Source organism: Harpia harpyja, chromosome 1, assembly GCF_026419915.1.
Source record: "Harpia harpyja isolate bHarHar1 chromosome 1, bHarHar1 primary haplotype, whole genome shotgun sequence".
NCBI classification, from domain to species: Eukaryota; Metazoa; Chordata; class Aves; order Accipitriformes; family Accipitridae; genus Harpia; species Harpia harpyja.
Window position 1 is genome coordinate 30,083,444 of NC_068940.1, and position 19,937 is coordinate 30,103,380.

Genomic DNA, 19,937 nt, shown 5'->3' on the forward strand with positions numbered 1-19,937 from the left:
GGTGCCCAGCCCAGCAGTGGCACAGTGCCTGGCAGGGCTGTGAGCAGCCCCCCTGCCCTGGCTCGCCCCCTGCCACAGCAGCCTCTGCGCCCCGGCACAGCCTTTCCCCAGGGAAGAACCCGCTCTGCTCCCAGCCCTGGCATTTAATTGCAATTTGCAGAAATTACAGCACATGGTGTTGCCGGCCAGGGTGTCCCCCACTGCCACGGCTGCCTTGTGATGCCGTCAGCCCTGCCAAGAGCTGCCAGGGCAGTACAGAGCCCCTGTCCCCTCCCGCAGTGACAATGTCCCCCCTCCGAGGCACTGGGGCAGAGCTGGACACCTGGCAAGTCTGGGCTTGGAGGTGCAGCACTGTGTCGGTGAGCGGGGAGGGGACCGCTGGGTTTCGGCACTCCCTCACAGGTAGTTGTCCTCTTCCTCCTCCTCCTCCTCTTCCTCGTCCCGCGCCAGCGCCTCGATGTCGTGGGTGATGTCCGTGATCATGCGGTTGAAGGACTCGGACTCGGAGCGCAGGGACCAGCTGTCGTAGCTGCGCACGGCCGAGGCCGACATGTTGCTCATGCTGCGCTTGATGCGGCCGAAGCTGTCGGTGAGGATCCCGCCCTCGCGGATGCCGATGCTCTCCAGGAAGGTCTCAAAGTATCCGATGTCTTGGTCGGGGATGAAGGGCCTCATTCCTGCCATGGGTGCTGTGAGCCTCAGGGTGACCCTGCCCGGGTGGGCAGCGCTGGGGCACGATGCCAGCCAGCCCCACCAGCTGCTTGCAGGGGGGCTCATCCCACCCCGTCCCCCGCAAGCAGCACCCTAGAGCACACCCGGCACCAGCACCCCATCCCCGAGGGATGCACAGACATCGCCAGGGTGACGTGATGACACAGGGTGGCTGCAGCGGGAGCCCAGACACTCACCCAGGAGGAGGAATTTCCTGCGGTCCCCGTAGAGGCGCAGGAGCTCGGTGCAGTACTCCCGCACCGGCGTGCCCAGGCGATACTCCCGGAGCAGGAGGGCGAACTGCTGGATCTCCTGCGGCGACAGCTTGTTGCGCAGCTGGGGTGACATGGGGACGGGTTGAGGTTGGGGACACTGGCGGCACACAGTGCCGGCCCCCCCCACCCCGCACCCCACTGGCTGCTCTCTGGTGCGGGGGGCTCAGACCTGCCCACTGTCCCCCATCCCCGGCCGCTGGCACCGAGCAGGGCCCCTCGCCAGGCCCCGTGCCCGCACCGTCACCATGTAGTCCTGCAGCTGCTCCAGCCCCGCGCCGCTCTGGTCGCTGCCGCTGCAGGCAGTGGCCAGGCTGTGGTGGGATCGGTGGAAGGAGGGCGAGGAGGCACCGCTGTAATATGCTTCGAAGGTTTCATGGGAGCCGTTGCTGCGGGAGGATGGGGGTCAGCCGGTCCTGGCACCCCTCGTGTGACCGCCTATCCCCCCGTGCTGCACAGCACCCACCATCGAGCAGGGCTGGGGCATCTCTGCAGCCGGGACAGGCACCCACCCTGGGGCAGAGACACCCACCCTGGGGCAGAGGCACCCACCCGGGTGCAGGGGCACCCTGTGGGAGCCAGACTCACAAAGAGCTGCAGCAGCTGAAGTCGGCATCGTAGCCGTACGTCCCGTCTGTGCGGCAGCTCTCGCCTGGGGAGGGAGAACCGAGGTCTCAGAGTGGGGCCAAGCCTCTGCCACGGCACCCGCCCCCCACGCTGTGCCCACGCACCCCTGCCCGCCAGCCCCGTGCCGTCCCGCTCGGTGTCCCCACACCTGTCCCCGGCCACTCACTCCTGCTGGAGAGCCAGGGCCGCGTGGGCGTGGAGGTGTAGTGGTACCCGGCGCGGTCCACGCACTCGATGCTCTGGTCCCCGTAGATGATCTGGAAGACCTGGCAGATGAGCGCGCAGGACTCCTCGGCGGCATCCTGCAATGGGATGGAGGGAGGGAGGGAACGAACGTGGGCGGGTGGGTGCCAGCGGGTGGCCGTGTGCCGTCGGGTGGGCACACGCCGGGGGCCGCTCACCCTGTTGGGCACGGCGAGGATGATGAGGTTGGAGTAGGCGTCGGGGCAGGACTCCTGGGGGTCCAGGGGGTTGCTGCCGGCGTGCCGCCGCTCCCAGCTGCCGAAGCCCGCGCCACGCTCCCAGCTGCCGCCAGCAGTGCCAGCCCGTCGCCTCTCCCAGCTGCCGCTGCAGGGCTGCCGTCGCTCCCAGCTGCCCGAGGGCCGCCCGCGCTGCCGCCGCTCCCAGCTGCCGCCCCGCCGCCGCTCCAGGCTGCCGCCCTGCCGGCCTTCCTGCCCGCCCCGCGCCGCTCGCCAGTCCAGGCTGCAGATGGTGTGCCGTCGCTCCATCGGGCCCCCCAGCCGTCCCCCCTCCGGCCACGAGCCCCCCGGCCGCTTCTCGGCGGGAAACGCCTCCGGTACGCCGGCCGGGGCTGCCTCGGGGTGCGCTCCGGCGGGGACCGGGTCCACTCCCAGGCCTGGGGTAGCGAGGAGAGACCGGGTGTCAGGGCGGGGGGGCTGCGCTGCCCACCCTGCCCAGCCCCCAGCCCCTGCCCTGGCTGCCCCGTCCCACCGACCAAGTGGGATGCGGAGGGATGGGGGTGCTGGGGTGGGGATGGGAGAGCCCCAGTGGGTTGGGGGCAGTGGGGCTGGGGCAGGGGGATTAGGGGCAGCGGGGTGGGAGTGCTCCGTGTGCAGGCTGGAGCTCAGCCTGGCGCAGCCCCCTCCCCGGGGACCCTGCCTGTGGCTGGCAGCTGAGCCCGGGTTTGCTGAGCCCTGTGGGGCTCCGTGTGTGGGAGGGGATGGGGACAGGAGTTGTTTCCAGTCTCCTCTCCGCCTGCCATTAAAGGCAACCGGGACTGGGACCGCAGATGGGACCTGCCTGCCAGGGCAAGGGGAGCTGGAGGCAGTGCCCCCCTCCAGCCCCAGGGAAGCGGACCCCCGCCAAGCTGGGGGGGCAACACAGGCTTTTGTGCTCGGCCCGTGCTGCTGCCTCGGCCGGACCCGGCACCACTCCATCACCCTCCCAGGCTCTGGCCCTCCATGCCCTGGGGACAGCGGGTCCTCAGGGTCGGCTGTGCCGTGGCTGCCGGCCCCAGCTGGACGCCCGCACCGGTTTTGAGGATGAGGAGGTGCAGGGCGTCATCGCGCAGGTAGGACGCCGCGGCGATCTCGTGGGTGGGGATGCGCAGGATCAGCTCCTCGTTGTCGCGCCAGGTGAGCAGGAGGCAGCGTGCCGAGAGGCTGAGGATGCTGTCCTGCTCCGGCGTCGTCTGCAGCGGCAGCTCCTTCAGCTGCTGCGGGGGCAGAGCGTGTGCCAGGGACGTGGGGCACCCGGCGCCCACCCTCTGGGCAGCACTGGGGGGCACCCTGGGTGGTGGGGACCCCTCTTACTCTGGCCGTGTCCAGCAGCTGCAGCACCTCATCCCGGCTGGAGGGGTTCAGGGAGGCTGTCACCCATGTCAGGTGGCCTAAAAACTGAGGGGGGACAAAACCCAGGGCAGCTTGGGGGGGCTGGGTCCAGGGGCCTGGGGTGTGCGTCCTCCCCACCCCAGGACCCAGAGCCTCCCCCGGAGCACCCATGTCCCCATGGGCAGGATGCATTTCTCTGGGGTGCAGGGAGACCCTGCAACGGGGGGGTCCTCCCTGCACCCCCAGCCCACCCTCCCCCTCCCGGGGTTTTTGCCTGGGCAGGGAGGGGACCAGGACCCTCCTGGCCACCGTGGGTGGTGTCTCTCAGCCCCCCCCAAGCAGGCAAGGACCCTGGGCATCCCTGGGAACCCTCCACCCCCTTACCTTCACCTCCTTCTCCACGTAGTCATGCAACAGGATCTGGGGGTCGATCAAGTAGTCGGGGGGGTAGAGGGGCACCGAGTGCAGCGGCCGCCGGTAGACGCTGCTGCGGAGTGCTGGCCTTCGAGCCGCCTTGGGGAAAACCAGCCGCTTGATGGGCGACACAAAGCCCTGGCAGGGAGAATGGGCATGGGGACACATCAGCGCCGGGCACCCAACCCCGGCATGCACGCACAGGGTCCGTGGGCACCCAGCGCCCGAGGAGGGGCTGGGCACCTCTCTGCTAGCTGGCCCCAAATTTGGACCATTTGGGTGGTTTGGGGGGCAGCGAGTGGGGATCCCACCTCTCCCCGCCATGCCACCGGAGAGGGTGCGGGGCCCCTCATCCTGGTGTCCCCATGTGTCTTGCCCACTCCCACCCTCCTGCCAGCCCCCCGGGACACCAGCCCCAGCCCCACGCACCTTCTTCCCCTTCTTGGCCTCGCAGTCCATGGCAGGGCCGTGGCGCTGCCTCCCGGCACGGCCACCCCCACCGCCCCGCTCGGCGCCGCTGCGTTTTCCTGTGTCGGAAACTCCACCAGGATGGCTGGGATGTGAGTTCCTGCCCCTTCTGGGGGGTGCTGGGACTGGGCTGGGCTGGGACTGGGATTGGGACTGGGACTGGGACTGGCGCAGGGGCTGAGACTGGGGCTGGGACTGAGATTGGGACTGGCGTTGGGACTGGGACTGGGCTGGTACCTGAGCAGAAGCAGGGGCTGAAGGAGGCTGGGATGGGACTGGAGCAGGGGCTTGGACTGGGACTGGGCTGGGACTGGGGCTGGGGGTGGCACTTGGGCGAGGGCTGGGCTGGGATTTGGGCAGAGGCAGGGGCTGAAGTAGACTGGGATGGAATCAGAGCAGGCACTGGGACTGGGGGTGCCCGTGGGACCCCGTGACAGAGCAGCCCCTGCCCCTCGCTGCCGCAGGGCTCCCCCCCGGGCCTGGGGCCGATTCTGCTGCCCCGTGGCCCCACATCAGCCCCGTCCTCGTAGGGCAGCGCTGGGGGCTCCCGGCCCTCGCTGCCCCCATCCTGCCCTGCCAACACGGGCCCTGGCATGGCCAACAGCACCGGCAGGACCCCGCGCAGCTGCACCCAGCACCCCATCCCCGTGGCCGCCCATGGGGCCTGAGCCCCCCGCCGTGGGTCTGGGGGTCAGCCGGCGATCGGGGCCTCTGGCAGGGAGGAGGCTGGCCGGCAGCGGCCATGTCCGGCGGCTTCCTCCCCGGCATGCTGCATCCTGCCTGCACACCCCTTCCCTGCCGGCCGCCGCGCCGGGGCCAGAACCGGCCAGGGCCACCGACACCGGACAGGCAGCACTGCCACAGCCGTCCTGCTCCATCCCGCAGCATCCCCGAGCATCCCCGTCCTGCCCCGCTGTGGAGCCTGGGGCGTGAGCCGGAGGTGCCGGCAAGGACAGGTTGCCACAGGCAGGGCTTATTGAAATGAATTTAATATCTCATGTTGCAGCAAAATTAAAAATATACAAAAAGTTTGTGGTATACAAAAAAGTCTTGGTACGGACCCCGGCCTCCCGCTCGCCCCCCACCCTGCCCGCGCCGAGGGTCCCAGAGAAGAAGGTGGCACACAGAGTATTTACAGTACGTGACAGCGGCCGCCAAGTCCCCGCACCAGGGCGGGGGGGCCAGGGACATAGCCAAGACCCACCCGGCAGCCCCCACTGGGAACGAACGGCCCCGGCTGAGGGTAAACGGGGTCGGGCCCCGGCCCAAACCTCTCCCTGCTTCCTGAAGCCAGGGTGGCCCCGCTGCCCACCCCTGCAGGTGACACCCCCAGGGACCAGGATCCCCGTCCCCAGTGGGAGCTCGAGCACCCCCGGAGCTGCCCCCGTCCCGTAGTGCCCGGCTTGGCCCCAGGTCTCACCCCTTCACCGTGGCCCTGCTGGGCAGGTGCTGCCATGCCGGTGCTGCCGCTGGCACCGGGGTGCTGGGTTTGGCTTCCCAGGGGTGGCCGAGCCCCGGGGCTGGGAGCGGGACCCATGGCTGCCCCCGAGCCCCATGCACGGCCGGGCTCCCCACGCCGAGCAGGGCAGCGCCGCATGGGCAGGGGCTCGGTGCTGCCTGCTGCTGCTGAGATCCCTGCCCAGGGCAGCCCAGGGCTGAGGGTACCGTGGCTTGAATGCATAGAAAATTGTTCCTCTGTCCCACCGGCGCAGCCCCGGGGTCGCCACGCAAACCCTGGGGGGTGAAGGGCACGGAGGGGTGCAGATCACCCCAAACAGCGGCTCCTCTCTGCTCTCGGGGGGACGGGGAGAGGGGCTGGGGCAGGGGGGGAGCCCAGAGGAGCCGCTCTGTGCTGGCACCCTGTCCCCATGTGGCCCGTCCCCATCCCCGGTGGCTTCCCGGCTCCACGAGTGGGACCCGGCGAGGAGCCGCTGCCTGGGGACCGGGTGAGGGCTGCGGCGATGCCACTTGACTGCTGCAGGGTTGAGCCCCGGCCCCAGCCCGGCTCCCCCAGCCGCTGCCCCCGACCTTCCCTGAGGATAAGAGACCCCCCCGCAGAGCCACCCCGCACCCGGCACTGCGGTCAGCACCCACCGCCAGGGTCTGCCCATTACCTGTGGCAAAGGAGAGGTGTGGGTCACGGGGGGCCCAGCCCGCTGCCCAGCCCCAGCCATGCTCTGCACCCTCCTCCAAAAGGGTTTCCAAGGCTTCCAGTTAGCACCAGTTAGCACCAGTGACCCCAGCGACAGCCCGCCCCAGCCCGCTGTCACCCCGGCCTTCCAGCTACAGAGAAATGGGAAACAAAAGCAACGTGATGCCACCCACACCATGCACCCACCCGCCCCAGCCATGCCACAGGACCGGGCGCCCACGCCAGCCCTCGGGGACCCCGCGCCCCGGCACAGCAGGCAGCAGCCAGAGCCATTCCCAGTAGGAGCCCTTCCCACGGCCGGCACCGTGCCTCGTGCGGTGCCTCGCATGGTGCCTCATGGCACGGTGGGGCCGGCGGGGTTGCCCACGCTCCCCGGCTCGGGGCAGGGCTTGGCACCGCAGCACAGGGCAGCCGGAGGCCGGGACCCTGTGGGGCTGTTGCGGGGGGCACAGCGGGTACGGGGAAGGCACAGGGGCAGGGGGCATGGGGCCATGTGGTCCGGCAGCTCCCCTGCTCTGCAAACCCCTGCCAGCCCCCCCCCCACACACGCATGCACACATACGCACACATGAACACACGCACACATGCATACGCACCCCCCCCTTGGCGCACGCCTGGCCCCGGGGGGGGCACAGGGTACATTCAGCACAGTCCTTCGGGCAGGGGCAAGCCAACGGATCTGGGCAGGACCAGGGACACATTCAAACCTGGAGCCCAGGGCAGCCCTGCTCCTCTGGGCAGGCGGGGGGAGGCAGGGGGGAGGCAGGATCCCGGCTTAGGTTTATATGGGGGAGCTGGATGGGGCTGATGCCAATGAGGGGGGTGAATGGAAACGCTCCCGGGTGGGAAGCAATGCCAAACCCGGGAGGGGAGAACGGCTGGGGGTAAATCCCGCTTTGGGGAGCGCTGGGAATGCCAGTGGCCCCGCACGCCCCCCGCAGCAGTGCCAGCCAGGCCCTGCCCCCCTCCCTGGCCGCAGCGGAGGTAGAAAATGTCACACAAAATGTCACCATTCAGGTGAAAACAAACCCGATGAGACGAAGCGGTTCCCGTGGGGACAGGGGGGATGATGGGGTGCCGCCATCCCGGTCAGAGCCGGGGGCCCAGCTCAGACCCAGGGGGAGCAGGGTCCATGCCCGCCCATGAGGGGCCCCCCCCGGCCAGGGTCTGTGCCCCACAGGGCAGCAGGGACCCCGTGGGGTTGAGGACGTGGCTCGACCCTGAGCTGGGGGGACCAAGGATGGAGATGAAAGGGCCCCCCTGGGGCTGGCAATGCAGCGTGTGGGGGAAGTAGGAGACATGGGGGGGCTGGCCGGGTCCCGGCTGTCCCCTGCCCCAGCTTTCTGGGGGTGATGAGCCCCAAACACACCACGGTGCAGCTGCACTCCAGCCCCACAGTGCTGCCACGGCACAGGCACCCACGTCCCCGTGTGCCGCCCACCTGGGCCGCGCCGTGCCCCACCGTGCCCCAAGCCCCTCGCAGCTGCCGGCCCCCAGCCCACGGTGTCCCCAGTCCCCATCCTGCACCACTGACACGGTCGAGCACTGCGGGGCCGCAGCACCCACCGCCTTGGGCTCAGGCACCGGTGAGGTATTTTGGCAAGGACGAGCCCCAGGGGGAGCCGGGGCGGCCGCCGTGGGGTGGGACACGGGTCTCAGCTGCGGGAGGGTGGCGCGGGGGGGGATAGCACCAAAAGACCTCCCCGGCCCCCGCCCGCGGGGTGCTCGCTGCGGCGGCACGGCAGCACCGGCAAACCCAACCGAAAGGCAAATGGCTGCAAAGATGTGGGACGGCCGGGATGGCACTGGGAGGGCTCTGTCGCAGCCCCGCACCTCCCGCCCTACACGGTGGTCTCGTACTCCAGCACCTCCTGGGGGACACCGGGCGTGCGGTACTGCAGGCGTGGGGTGGTGGGCGACGCGTACTCCAGCGCCAGGATGGTCTTCCGCAGGCGCCGGTCGATGAAGTGGGCGTCCCAGGCCGGGTACTTCTTCCTGGGCAGGTCAATGCGGATGACGGGCCTCTCTGTCCGCGGGGCGCGGGCGGCCGGCGCTGGTGGAGCGGAGGGTCTCACCTGGAAGACGGGCACGCAGCTGTCCCGCTCCCCCGGCGCCCCATCCCGCTCCCCCGCTGTAGTCCGCGGCAGCGAGCGGGGGGGGCTGGTGACGGCGTCCGCGGGGGACCCCGGTGCCGGGGCCGGCCGCTGCCGGAAAATGCAACCGCCGACACGGGGGCTGAACATGGGGCCGTTGGGGTGCAAGAGGCAGTAGTAGATGAACATGAAGAAGATGCCAAGGGCGAAGCTGGAGCTGACCACACAGACAAGGATTAAGGCGTCGAAGTCGGAAGTGGTCTTGCGGTCGTAGTAGAGGAACCAGAGGATGGTGAGGGCGGCGTTCTCTGACAGCGTGATAACATAGTAGATGCACATGCGGTAGCGGCTCCGTCCCTCCTTGACGTTGAACCAGCAGAAGATGTAGATGATGCCTACCACCATGTTGTAGATGATCTCCTCCCACTTGGACATGCAGAAGTCCGTCTCACCCTGGATGATCCAGAAGGTCATGATGCACCAGTGGGTGACGATGAAGATGCCGAAGTAGAGCTGGAACACGGAGGCGAAGAGGGCGAAGGCGATGGCGCGGGCGGCGATGGTGAAGAGGTGCCACAGGATCTGCACCACGGCCCCCTTGTAGGACATGGGCATCTTGTCCTCCCGTGAGTCCCGTAGCACCTTCTGGTAGGAGGCGATCATCCACGCCAGGGAGACCAGCGAGGCCGAGGCCGAGAGCCCTGTGGGCACAAAGCGGGGAGGGGCAGTGAGAGCTTGCGGCAGCCCCGCGTCGCCCCTTCCAGCCACCCCCGTCCCCCGCCGCGGGGCCCGTGTCCCTTACCCTGCAGCGGCTCGATGGTGTTCTGCTGTACCATGATGCTGAGCTGCAGCACGAGCTGGGGCGCGCTCTTCAGGAAGGTTTCCAGCAGCCGCAGCATGCTGATGTCCGCGCTCTCGAACATCATCCGCCAGTAGAAGTGGCGGCGGCGGTGCTCGACCTGCCACCGGCTCTGCAGCCCCAGGTACAGCGTGCGGAGGTACCTGCGCGAGGCAGGGTGGGAGGGTGAGACGAGCCCCCAGCGCTCAGGCAGCCGAGCTCACCTCCTCTTGCCCGTGCGAGACGTGCCCCGTGACCACTGCCAACCCGCTCCAGCGAGCACTTCCCCCCCTGATTTGGGGCCACGGAAGGCCCCCCCCGCTGGGGGTGCAGGGAGCTGCAGGGTGCTGGCGATGCTGAGCTTACCCCTGTCCCACCCTGGACCCCCGAGATGCTGGGAAGAGGCAGCTTGTGCAAAGCCAGGTCAGCACCCTGCTGCCCTGGGGCTCACCTGGCCATCGCCCCACTGCCCACCCGGCCATCACCCCACCCCGGTGCTGCCCTTGCACCCTCTCCCCCACGCAGGGTCTGGCTTCCCACCCCAGCTGGGGACCCCCCCCTCAGCCCCGCTCTCTGGCCACCCGTGGATTTGGGGTGCCCTGGCCCCAGCCCAGAACCACGTCCGGCTGCTTCTCAAAGGGGATATTTTGGTCCTGGCTGGCGTGGAGCCCACCCTGCCTCCCCCTGCCCCAGCCAGGACGGAGGCACCAGCTGGTCGTGCCGCGCTGCCCGCGGGAAGCTCCTGGGCGCTCGTGCCGGTGTTGCCTCGGCTTTTGGCAGGGCTGCGGGCGCGGGCGCACGCCGGCCCCGGCCATCTGGTCGTCGGCCGGGGGTCAGCGGAGGTGTGCGTGGCACCGACGCACACGCCGGCTGAGTCACCGCCACCAGGGACCCCTCCCTGCGGCACAGGGCCAGATCCAGGCACCGCAGGAGGGGACGCGGGGCCGGACAGGCAGGGCATCCCCGGGCAGCCCTGCTTGCACCATGGGCCGGTGGCTCCGCTGCCTCGGGGGGAGGAGGGAGCCGGATGAGGAGGAAGACAGAAAGACGAAGCGGGAGGATGTCGGACCATAAAGCTTCCTCCCAGCCGAGTAAAACCCTCACGCAGAGCGACGGCCTCTCCATCAGCTCCAGAAAGCGCTGCCAGCTGACTCCATTAGCCTGACATGCGGGAGAAACCCTGATCCCAGCACTTTCGGCTCATCCGTCAACAGGAGGAGGCAAGAGCTGGCCCTGCTCCCGCCACGGGGACGGCTGGGTGCTCCTGCCCCTGGGCTGCACAGCCCCGAGACCACGGTGGGGGCCATCAGCTGGGGCCACCGAGGCCCCCGTGCCACCCTGCTGCCATCTGCTCCCACCCCGGGCAGCCCCACCGGCTCCCTCAGCGTGCAGGAGGGCAGGGTGGGCATGCGGGTCCCATGGGGCTCCTGTGGTCCTCCCCAGTGAGGCCCTGTCACCGCCTGCCCCATCCCCTCGCACTGCCCTGCTGGGAGCCCCAAAGAGCCCCCCCGCCACAAGGTGGCCAGGCAAGGCATCGCTGTCAGCATATAACGCAATTTTGGTAGTCCTGCCCCGGTTTCAGCAGGTGCCAATGGCTGCGGGGGCCATCCCGTGGCCCCACAGCTAGCCCAGCTCCCAGTCCCCACCAGCTTCTTTGCGCTGGTGTCAAAATGACGTTTTAATGTCCACCTCAGGGGGGAGAAGCTAATTTTAGCCTTTCCTGAGGCCCATCCCTCGCTGCTCAGGGGGAGAGGCTGCAGCCGCTCAGCTCCCGGCACAGATTTGCAACCCGGTGCCACCTGCTCGTGCCCAGCCAGGCCAGCACTGCCATCATGGCAGCACCGTGGCCGCTGCCCCCCAGCCCCTCTCTCCACGAGCTGCCTCTCCTGGCCCTGCAGAAGGGCCCGGGGATGGACCCCCCCCTCGCTGGCAAGGTGCGAACCAAGGGACAGCCTGGGGACAGAGGACACGGTATGGGGGAGAAAGCAACCGGAGAAGCGATGCAGAGCCCAAGATGCTGCAGGCCATCACTGCTGGTCCCAGGGCACCCATGGGAGACCCGGACACCGGCGACCTCATCCTCTCCCTGTAATCAGCCTCGCTAATTGGGTTCGTCGGCACCGTGATCCCACCTTCTGCGGCGCACGGCAGCCCCCCCAGACCCCAGAGCCATACTGTCCCCGTGGCACAGCCGGCAGCCACCACGTGCCGTCCCTGGCTCCTCAGCCATTCAACTAGTGACCCGCGGCCTCCCCCAGCTTTCGGCGGGGACACAATTACTCTCCCGTCTTCCCATCAGCTCCATAGATCTCATTAAAACGAGATTTCATCTCCCATCAACTTGCCAGAATGAAATGTTGATTCATATTTGTTATGCATTTGATCATCCCGTGGTGTTTCAGCCCAGAGAAACATCCCCACGCTGACAGTGCACGGCGGGCGCTTACCAACCCAGCACCGCAGCAGCTGCATGGGAAATACAGAATCAATCACTTGAAAAAAAATCATTTAATTTTCAAAAAACTGATGATGAGGCAGAAACCGACTGCGAGAGCTCTCAGGGCTAATTGCTCCCTCCTTTGTATTACAAAGAGTAATCTAACGAAACCCCTGCAGCAGGAAGGTGGTGGGCTCAGGCGGGTGCTGGGTTTGCCAGAGCCCCGCCATGGCTGGGTTTGCCGCCAGCACCACTGTTTGCCCCCAACTCCCAGCTACTGACCCTGGTTTTCAAGTATCAGAACAAAAGAAGTGTGAGGAGAAAAGCCCAGCCCTGGTTATAACCAAATCCACTAATCATTGTCCTCAGATGGAAAAGGACAAGGGACTCCCGGGTCTAAGAGTGAGCGATACGGAGTGCGATTTTCCTAGAAGGTAATTTGGGATATCATCCCTTAATCCTTTATTTAAACAAGGAGAAAATTGCTTCCCTGTTGCAGCCATTTTAATCCCTTACACATCCCGCCAAGTCAGGTCATCAGGGAGAGCTGCACGTGGGCCTGGCTGGCATGGCACCACGCTGACGAAAGCCCCCGTGTCCCACCGTCCTCACACCCCAACGTGCCCTGGGTCCCCTGGGTGGACAGGAGCAGCCGGGGCCACTCATGCTCAGGGAAAAGCTCAGTCCGGCCCTAAAAAGCCCCTTGTCCTGTGCACCGGGGCCAGGCGGGGACCCCCAGCAAGTGACTGACCCCAGTGCTGGGTCCTGCAGCGGGACAAGCCGGGTGCTCCCAGGGCTGAGAGGTCTCCTGAGCAGGCAGAGCAAAGGCCTGGGGAGCAGAAGGGCCGGTGGGGGGAAACCTGCGGGTCCCAGCTCTGCCACCCCTCATGAGCTCACCCAGGGAGCTGCTGAGGGTGTCCGTGCCCCGCGGGCCTGCCACCGTACTGGCATCAGGACCAAGGGGTGGCACTGGGTCCCCAAGCCAGCAGAGGATGGGGGGACACGGGCTGATGGGGGGCTTTCTGGGAGGCCCTGCGGGTGGAGAGGGCACCCCGGGTCTGGCCCCGGTGACCCCCAGGCAGCCAAACCAGGTGTGACCTGGGCTAAAGCAGACAGGGGGGCACAACGGGCACAGGCAGGGCTGTCCCCAGTGCAACGGGACCCACAGAGACACACCAGCCAGCTGCCAGCCCACGGAGGTGGCAGGGACCCCTGGCATGCTGCCGGGTGGGAGACATGCGTGGCATGCACAGCATCCTTTCCTTTGGTGTTTCTTTGGTGAAAAAGCTGGTGACTTTTTGCGAGCAGAGTGGATAACAATTCCCAAGCTACAAAACCATCCAAGCAGCAGCCCCCAAACGCAGCGGTGGCATGGGCTCACCTGGGGGACGGGCCCGCGCCGCTGCTGCTTACACGAGCACATGGTCATGCAACCGGCACCGTCTCCGGAGAGCATCCGTGGCGGAGTATTTGCATGTGCATCATGAACACGCTGATGACAACTAACTTCAGCAGCTTCTCGCAGCAGCTTTAATTTGGGATAATCTCAGGGTTCGTGCTCAGAGCTGCCTTTGCAGCTGGGAAGCAGCTGTATTTTTGTGATTTGGGGTCTTTGTCACAGCTGGGGCTCGGGGCTGCGCAGCAATGGATTTGGTAGGGGTGAGGCAATCGCAAGGCAGGGAGGAGGCAGGTAAATCAGGGAAGGGGAAGATGTTTGGCAAGGGGCGTGGTACCCTGGCCAGGGAAAAGCCTTCCCTTCACACGTAGCATTTATTTAAGACTTCTTTAACTGCCACATCCACCTGCACTGGATCCAACCTCGCTAATGGGTTTAACAAACTGCATTTAACTCATCACCCAAGCTAATCCCAAACCCTGAGATTAGAAAGAGCCTCAGCTGCAGCTTGAGACCAACATGTCCTGGAGGGTCAGTGCTGAGAGTTACCGCTTTAATTGGCTTAAGAGCCTCCACGGTGCAGCAGATCAGGAGAGCGTGGCTGACACCACCGGCAGCAAAGCCCCTGATGGCAGCCCGGCCCCAGCTCAGGCCAGGATCAGGTAATTGCCTGCAGGGTGCTGGGGCCAAGGCCGGCTGCAGGCAGGCTCAGCAGCCAGTGGGCTGAAGAGCTCCCATCCTCTCCCTCACCAGCTCCTCCAGCACACTAAGGCAGGGCTTGCACCCATCCTGCAGCCAGCGTACCCTGAGAGCTGCCACGGGGGTGGGTGGGATCGGGGAGGGGCAGGCGGTGGCTGTGTTGGTGAGGAAAGGGCAGGAGCCCCTCTAGCACGGTGCACGCTGTACTGTGAAACAAAGTTAGACATCCCAGGAGCATCCCAGGAAAAGCAGCAGATGAACGAATGCATGCAGACAACAACAGGGAGTGGAGGAGCCTCTGTACTACAGTAGCTCAGGAGGGGAAACAGCACCGAAACCTGAGCCTGAGCACTGCCTGCTCGGTGCATTGTTCCGGGAATTTGCCATTGTCTCCACTCCCCTCCCAGCACCAGCCTTCCCCGGGAAGCAGCTCGGTGCCAGAGCCACGGCTCTTCCCCAGCGCCCAGAGGATGGAGCTCAGCGGAGCCGGGAGGGAGCAGGGTCGGAGGAAGGGGAGGAAGGTGCTAATAAACCATCAGCTTGGGCTTCTGGAGGGTCTGCAGAGACACAGGCAAAGGGCCTCGAGCCTGCTCCAGTGTGCCAAGCTGTTGCTCACCCTGCCTGCACAGCCTGGCCAGGCCCAGAAAAAGCTGGGGACAAACGGCACCTCCTCACCCGTGACCCCGCAGACTACAGCGAGCTCCGAGCAGGAGCATGGGGAGGCACATGGGGGGGAGGATCCGAGCCCAAGGTGTTCAGGACCCAGCAGAAGCACTTCACACCCCCTGGCACCTGGCTGCCATGGCCAGGCAGGCTTCCCAACAGGTCCAGCACCACCCGGCCGTGGGGACAGCAGTCCTGTGCCACCCAGCTGGGCTGTGGGCTCATCATGCCAACTCCTGCCCACACCCACAGCTCCTGCCTACACCCACAGCTGGGCTCTGCTGGGGGCTCTCCCCCACCATCCATCCTGCTGTGGCTGCAGAGGGATTGATCCCCGTGCCCCCCCCACCCGCCTGGGCCCCTGCTGCACCTCGCCATCCCCACCCAATACCCCCCATACCCTGCCATCCCCACCTCTGTCCTCCATGCTGCACCCTGTTATCCCCCCATGTCCCTGCTGCACCCTGCCACTCCCTCCAGCCCCAGCCTGGCTCCATGACCCCCGTGCCTCCAGACCTGCCCCAGCTGCAGCAGCGGGATGAGGTCCTGCAACAGCCCCATCCCGGCCCCCTGGTCCCCCTGTACCCCCATACCACCGGTCTCCCTGTACCTCTGGACCCGCCCCAGCTGCAGGAGGGGGATGAGGCCCTGCAGCAACCCCATCCTGGCCCCCTGACCCCCCCTGACACCCCCATACCCCCACAACCCCTGTACCTCCGGACCTGCCCCAGCTGCAGGAGGTGGATGAGGCCCCGCAGCAGCCCACTGAGCCCCATCCTGGCTCCTCATCTTCCCCATCCCTATCCTGTCTCTGTGTCCCTCGTGGCCCCCCTGTACCTCCAGACCCGCCCCAGCTGCAGGAAGTGGATGAGGCCCTGCAGCATCCTCATCCCGACCCCCTGACCCACCCCGTACCCCCACAACCCCTGTACCTCCAGACCCGCCCCAGCTGCAGGAGGTGGATGAGGCCCTGCAGCATCCTCATCCCGACCTCCTGACCCCCCCATACCCCCACAACCCCTGTACGTCCGGACCCGCCCCAGCTGCAGGAGGTGGATGAGGCCCCACAGCAGCCCCATCCCAACCCCCTGGACCCCCCCCCGGACCGCCCCCGTACCTCCAGACCTGCCCCAGCTGCAGGAGGTGGATGAGGCCCCACGGCAGCCCCATCCCAACCCCCTGGCCCCCCCCCCCGGACCCCCCCGTACCTCCAGACCTGCCCCAGCTGCAGGAGGTGGATGAGGCCCTGCAGCAGCCAGACGCAGAGGCGGCAGCAGCCGCGGGGGCCGCGGGCGCTGTCCTTGGTGCTGCCGGCGCTGTCCTTGGTGCTGGCGGCGAAGTCGTAGACGAACCACCTGAAGCTGAGCAGCTGCACCACCAGCGAGGGCAGCAGCACGAAGAGCAGCGTCAGCCCGAACCACCACCGCTGCCCCCGCACGTAGTAGTGGGCCGCCAGCCACAGGTCCGAGGCACCGTCCGCGAAGCAGACCAGGAGGGCGCAGAGCACCCAGCAGCCGTCCCGCAACCGGTATCGTCGCGCCGGGGGGGCCGCTCCTCCTCCCGTTCCTCTCCCCCCGCCGCCTTCCTCCGGGCTCTCCAGCCTCACGGCCGGGCCACCGCCACCGCCGCCGCCGCCGCCGCCGCCGCCGCCGCCGCCGCCGCCGCCGTCCGACTTCGCGGCCATGTTGTCGGGGGAGAGGAGGAGAAAGGAGGGAGCGGGAGAGACTTCCGGAGGGAGGACGGCGCCGACGAGCCCGCCCCGGCAGCGCCCGCCCCCGCCGGCCTCGCCCCGCGCCCGCCCGGCCGCCACCGGCCGCCCGGCCCGGTCCGGCCCCGCCGAGACCCGCCCCCCCCCCCTCCCCCGGCCGGCCCCGGGAGACCCCGCCCCGTGTCGTCCCCCCCGCCCCGCCGCTCCCCCTCCGGAAAGGGCAGCCGCCCCCCCCCGGGGTCCCGGGGGAGCGCACGGTACCGGTGGGCGCCTCCCCGCGCCGCCCCCCGTCCCCACCCCCAGCGTCCCCGCCGGGAAGGGCAACCGGCCCCTCCCCCGGTCGGCCCCGACCCCCCCCACGGGGCTCACCGCCGACAAGGACGGCCTGGTCCCCGCCGAGCCCTCGCCCGGGGCCAGCGGGTGTCTCCCCGCCCCGGTCCCGGTAGACCCCCCCCGGGGCATCGGCCGTGCTGTCCGACCACCCCCCCACCCAGCTCCTCAAGGACCGGAGCTCCCTGAGCAGCTGCTGGGCGGCCTCGGGCTCCCCCAGCCCCGAGTCTCAGCCCTCAGCCCGGGCAAGACCCTGCTCACGGGTCCAGCCCTGGAGCGGGCCAGGGCGGTGTGAGCCCCCCCACAGGCCTGGGAGGATGGAGATGCTGTGGCTGCCTCTGCCACCCCCTCCCCGGGGCTGGGACAGGCCCAAAGGCCACCAGGCTCCTGCCAGAGGGAGTTCCGGCAGGGTCCTGCTGGGCTGGACCTGAGCCCCGTTTTAGAGGGAGAGTCCCAGTCTTGGGGAAGTCCCCGAGGAACCACACAAGCTGGTGAAGTGCCAAGGTCTCCGGGCAGACCTGGGGCACTGGGGTTTGGATGCACGTGTGCCCAGATGCTGCCCTGCTCCTCGGTTCTGCCCCACCATCTCTCCTCCGTTCGTTGCCCATCAGAGTTCAGATGCAGCGCGTCTGGCAGAGCCAGGCCACCCTGGCCTGGCCAGCAGTGCGAGGGGCTGGTACCCCCCATGTATGAGGAGCAGCACTGTGCTGGCATCCCCGGCGCTGCTGGGAGGGAAAGGGCTTTTTGTTCCTTTGCAGCGTGTCTCCAGGGAGGGTGATCACATGCAGGCAGCTGCCCCCGGCCTAGAGGGACGGACTCCGGCTCGCTGCATTTCAGCCCCCAAGGCTCAGCCCCGTGTATTCGCCTGCGGAGGAGCCACGCGTGTGGCTGGAGCCTGGCCCACGGTGAGCACGCCGCAGCATGCAGCGAGGGGGAGAATGTTTTATCCCAGGAAACGTGGCCAACTTCCAAACTCCGCCTTGCAGAGCAGCAAGGGGGATCAGCTCAAACTGGGGGTCAGTCTGGGTTCCTGGTGCACAAAACCGAGGAAGCAAGTTGCGGGGGGGCGGGGGGGGTGTTAGTCAGCACAAGGGAGCAGAGTCAGGCCCTCGGCGAGGCTCTCCCAGTGCTGCATGTATTAGCATGGGTAATGCGACTTAAATACCTAACCTTGAGATGCTCCTGACAGATCCCCTCGACAAATGCCTGCCTGGGGGAGGGGACGCTCACAGCATCCCAGAGCCCAAAGAAAGGAGCCTTTCATCCACCAACGGTCAGGGCCAGGGCCCCTTTGGGTGACAGGCTCTGTTGGCCAGAGCCCCCCCCCAACACCTGGCCAGCCCCAGCCCTGTTTGGGCTCCGTCCCTGGGGAGTCTCTGCCCTGGCTGGGCAACGGAGCAGAGCCGGTGCCACCACAATGGCGGGCACAGCACCAGGGAGAGGGGACCTGGAAACCAGGAGAGATGGACCCACCTGCCTTCACAGACCCCGAAACGCACCCTCCGAAAGCGGAGTTAAACATCCACAGCCTGAGAACACGGAGACTGTGGTTTAAAGTCTGATTTATCTTAACAGCAGGCCCCAGCAGCCACAGGGAAAAGTGAGAGAGAAAAAAACCTATAAACATCCCTGAAGCCTTCCCGTGCAGCTGTCAGCAGGCAGGGAGGGCTTCTAGCTGCATACATAAAAGTGCTGCAAGGAAGAAAAAGGAACATGCTGAACCCAAACCCTGCTCTTTCCACAACAAAATACACAGCAAAGCAAAGCAGCCCTTGGCAGTGGGCGGGCGGCCGGTCCCTCTGACTGCCTGGTTCCCAGGGGGGCACATAAACGTGCAGCTGGTTCAAACGGACCTCTGGTCCCCGGGGCTGAGCCCAGCTTCCAAGCAAAAGGCACTGCCCCTGGCGCCAGCTCCAGGAGAAGAAATCCGTGATGATTTGTGGCTGGCTCAGAGCTTGGCTGCGGAGAGGCCCACAGAGCACAGCACCAGCCACCGCTCGCTGCCCTGCAAATGTTTTCCTGGTGCCTGTGGCTTTGTGATCCCTCCTGCTGCAGCAGACTCAGCTGCAGCTTCCCCCACACTTCTGCCGAGCTGGGCCCCCGCTTCCTGGGGAGAGTAGCCCCTGCCCCTCCATGCAGCCCAACATCCCCAGCAAAACCCTGCCTTCATTGCACTGCCATTGGCAAGCCCAGACGGTCACTGTGCTTTCCTTCACTGCTGTCAGGACATGAGCAGCCTGTCCCTATCCCATCCCCATCCCCATCCCCACCTCCATCCCCATCCCCGTCCCCATCCCCATCCCTCCCGCACCGACTTTGGAAGCACTCCCTCCTCCTCGCCTTGCTGGGCAGCGCGAGAGCTGCTGGTGGAGGTGGCAGGAGAAGGTTTCCAGCCCGCTGAAGGGGATGCTCACCACCCAGCCAGGCCATGCTTCCCGAGCATGACCTCCAGCTCTGAGCTCTGCAGCCAAACTCTGGTCTCAAGAGGCTGTGTCTGTGCAGCAGGACAGACGGATGGGGCTTTCACTGCCCACCGAGCTTTTTGTCACTGGTCTGAAAAATGTGTCCCTGTGGGAGGTAAATGGAGCTCCAGCTCTAGTTAGGGTCCCAGAACACATCACAAGAATCAGACACTCTTCTGATCCCATCAAAGCAACAAGGATCAAATGCTGCCTTCGTGCCTGGCAGAAAGGTGAAGCCAACCACTGCACGGTGGATACTGCAATGTGAGGCTGCAGGAGAAAAGCAGACCCACATCCTGCATCCTGCGTCTCACGTCCTGTCCCATGTCCTGCATCCCACTCTGCAGCCGACCCCAGTGCCCCTGTCCCGCTTGGACTCCATGGGAGCCAACCCTGAGGCTGTGGATGGGAAGCAGGTGGCCCCCGATCCAGTCTGTAGATCTCCAGCCAGCCGCCCCCACCAAAAAAGGAGCATTTTCCAGCATTGGCATCCAGCTCCAATCCCGCTGCCTCTTTTGGTCGATGTCAGGAAAAAATCCAACCTGAGTGTGAATCACTCCCAGCCCAGCCAGGATGCTGTTCATTACTGCTCGCTTCCACCACTCCCCTGGAAGCCGCCTTATTTTAGCACACGCTGCCGCAGACAGAGGAGCTCTCCCCAGTTAGCTGTAACAAATGACCTTATGGGATTAGGGCCAGTAATCTTCTGATCTGGGTAATCTCCCTTAAGGGATTATTTGCCCACGGAACTGTGGTGACCACCAGCCAGCCGACACCTCACTCCCTCCATCCCTGACCCCTGTGGTCCCCGTACGGCCACCCCCGTCTCCGGCAGCCCGGAGGTGCCACAGCACAGGGGGTCACTGTGCACCCTTCG

General features: G+C 66.7%; 2 protein-coding genes across 2 annotated transcripts; both read right to left on the reverse strand.

Annotated features, from left to right (window-relative positions):
• Positions 1–128: 128 nt before the first annotated feature.
• On the reverse strand, positions 129–4,427 carry CCM2L (CCM2 like scaffold protein). The gene is made up of 10 exons (XM_052783524.1): positions 4,244–4,427; positions 3,785–3,952; positions 3,383–3,466; positions 3,102–3,285; positions 2,012–2,466; positions 1,777–1,912; positions 1,572–1,635; positions 1,225–1,372; positions 909–1,047; positions 129–677 (listed from the first exon to the last, which is right to left on the reverse strand). The coding sequence occupies exons 1-10, from the start codon at positions 4,271–4,273 to the stop codon at positions 397–399; spliced, it is 1,689 nt and encodes a 562-aa protein (XP_052639484.1). The 5' UTR covers positions 4,274–4,427; the 3' UTR covers positions 129–396.
• Positions 4,428–6,712: 2,285 nt separating this feature from the next.
• On the reverse strand, positions 6,713–16,346 carry XKR7 (XK related 7). Its single transcript, XM_052783536.1, has 3 exons — positions 15,769–16,346; positions 9,330–9,529; positions 6,713–9,228 (listed from the first exon to the last, which is right to left on the reverse strand). Exons 1-3 carry the CDS (start codon positions 16,242–16,244, stop codon positions 8,276–8,278), a joined length of 1,629 nt encoding a protein of 542 aa, XP_052639496.1. The 5' UTR covers positions 16,245–16,346; the 3' UTR covers positions 6,713–8,275.
• Between the last annotated feature and the right edge of the window lie 3,591 nt (positions 16,347–19,937).

What these genes read in the sequence shown, in the direction of transcription:
- CCM2L (XM_052783524.1), bottom strand. Translation starts at nt 4,273, where the DNA reads ATGGACTGCGAGGCCAAGAAGGGGAAGAAG. An exon ending in ACGTGGAGAAGGAGGTGAAG is followed by an intron (nt 3,467 to 3,784) that starts GTAAGGGGGTGG and finishes GTCCCCCCTCAG; the next exon opens with TTTTTAGGCCACCTGACATG. An exon ending in GCCCTGGCTCTCCAGCAGGA is followed by an intron (nt 1,636 to 1,776) that starts GTGAGTGGCCGG and finishes CTCCCTCCCCAG; the next exon opens with GCGAGAGCTGCCGCACAGAC.
- XKR7 (XM_052783536.1), bottom strand. Translation starts at nt 16,244, where the DNA reads ATGGCCGCGAAGTCGGACGGCGGCGGCGGCGGCGGCGGCGGCGGCGGC. An exon ending in CAGCTGGGGCAGGTCTGGAG is followed by an intron (nt 9,530 to 15,768) that starts GTACGGGGGGGT and finishes TGCCTCGCGCAG; the next exon opens with GTACCTCCGCACGCTGTACC. An exon ending in CACCATCGAGCCGCTGCAGG is followed by an intron (nt 9,229 to 9,329) that starts GTAAGGGACACG and finishes TTGTGCCCACAG; the next exon opens with GGCTCTCGGCCTCGGCCTCG.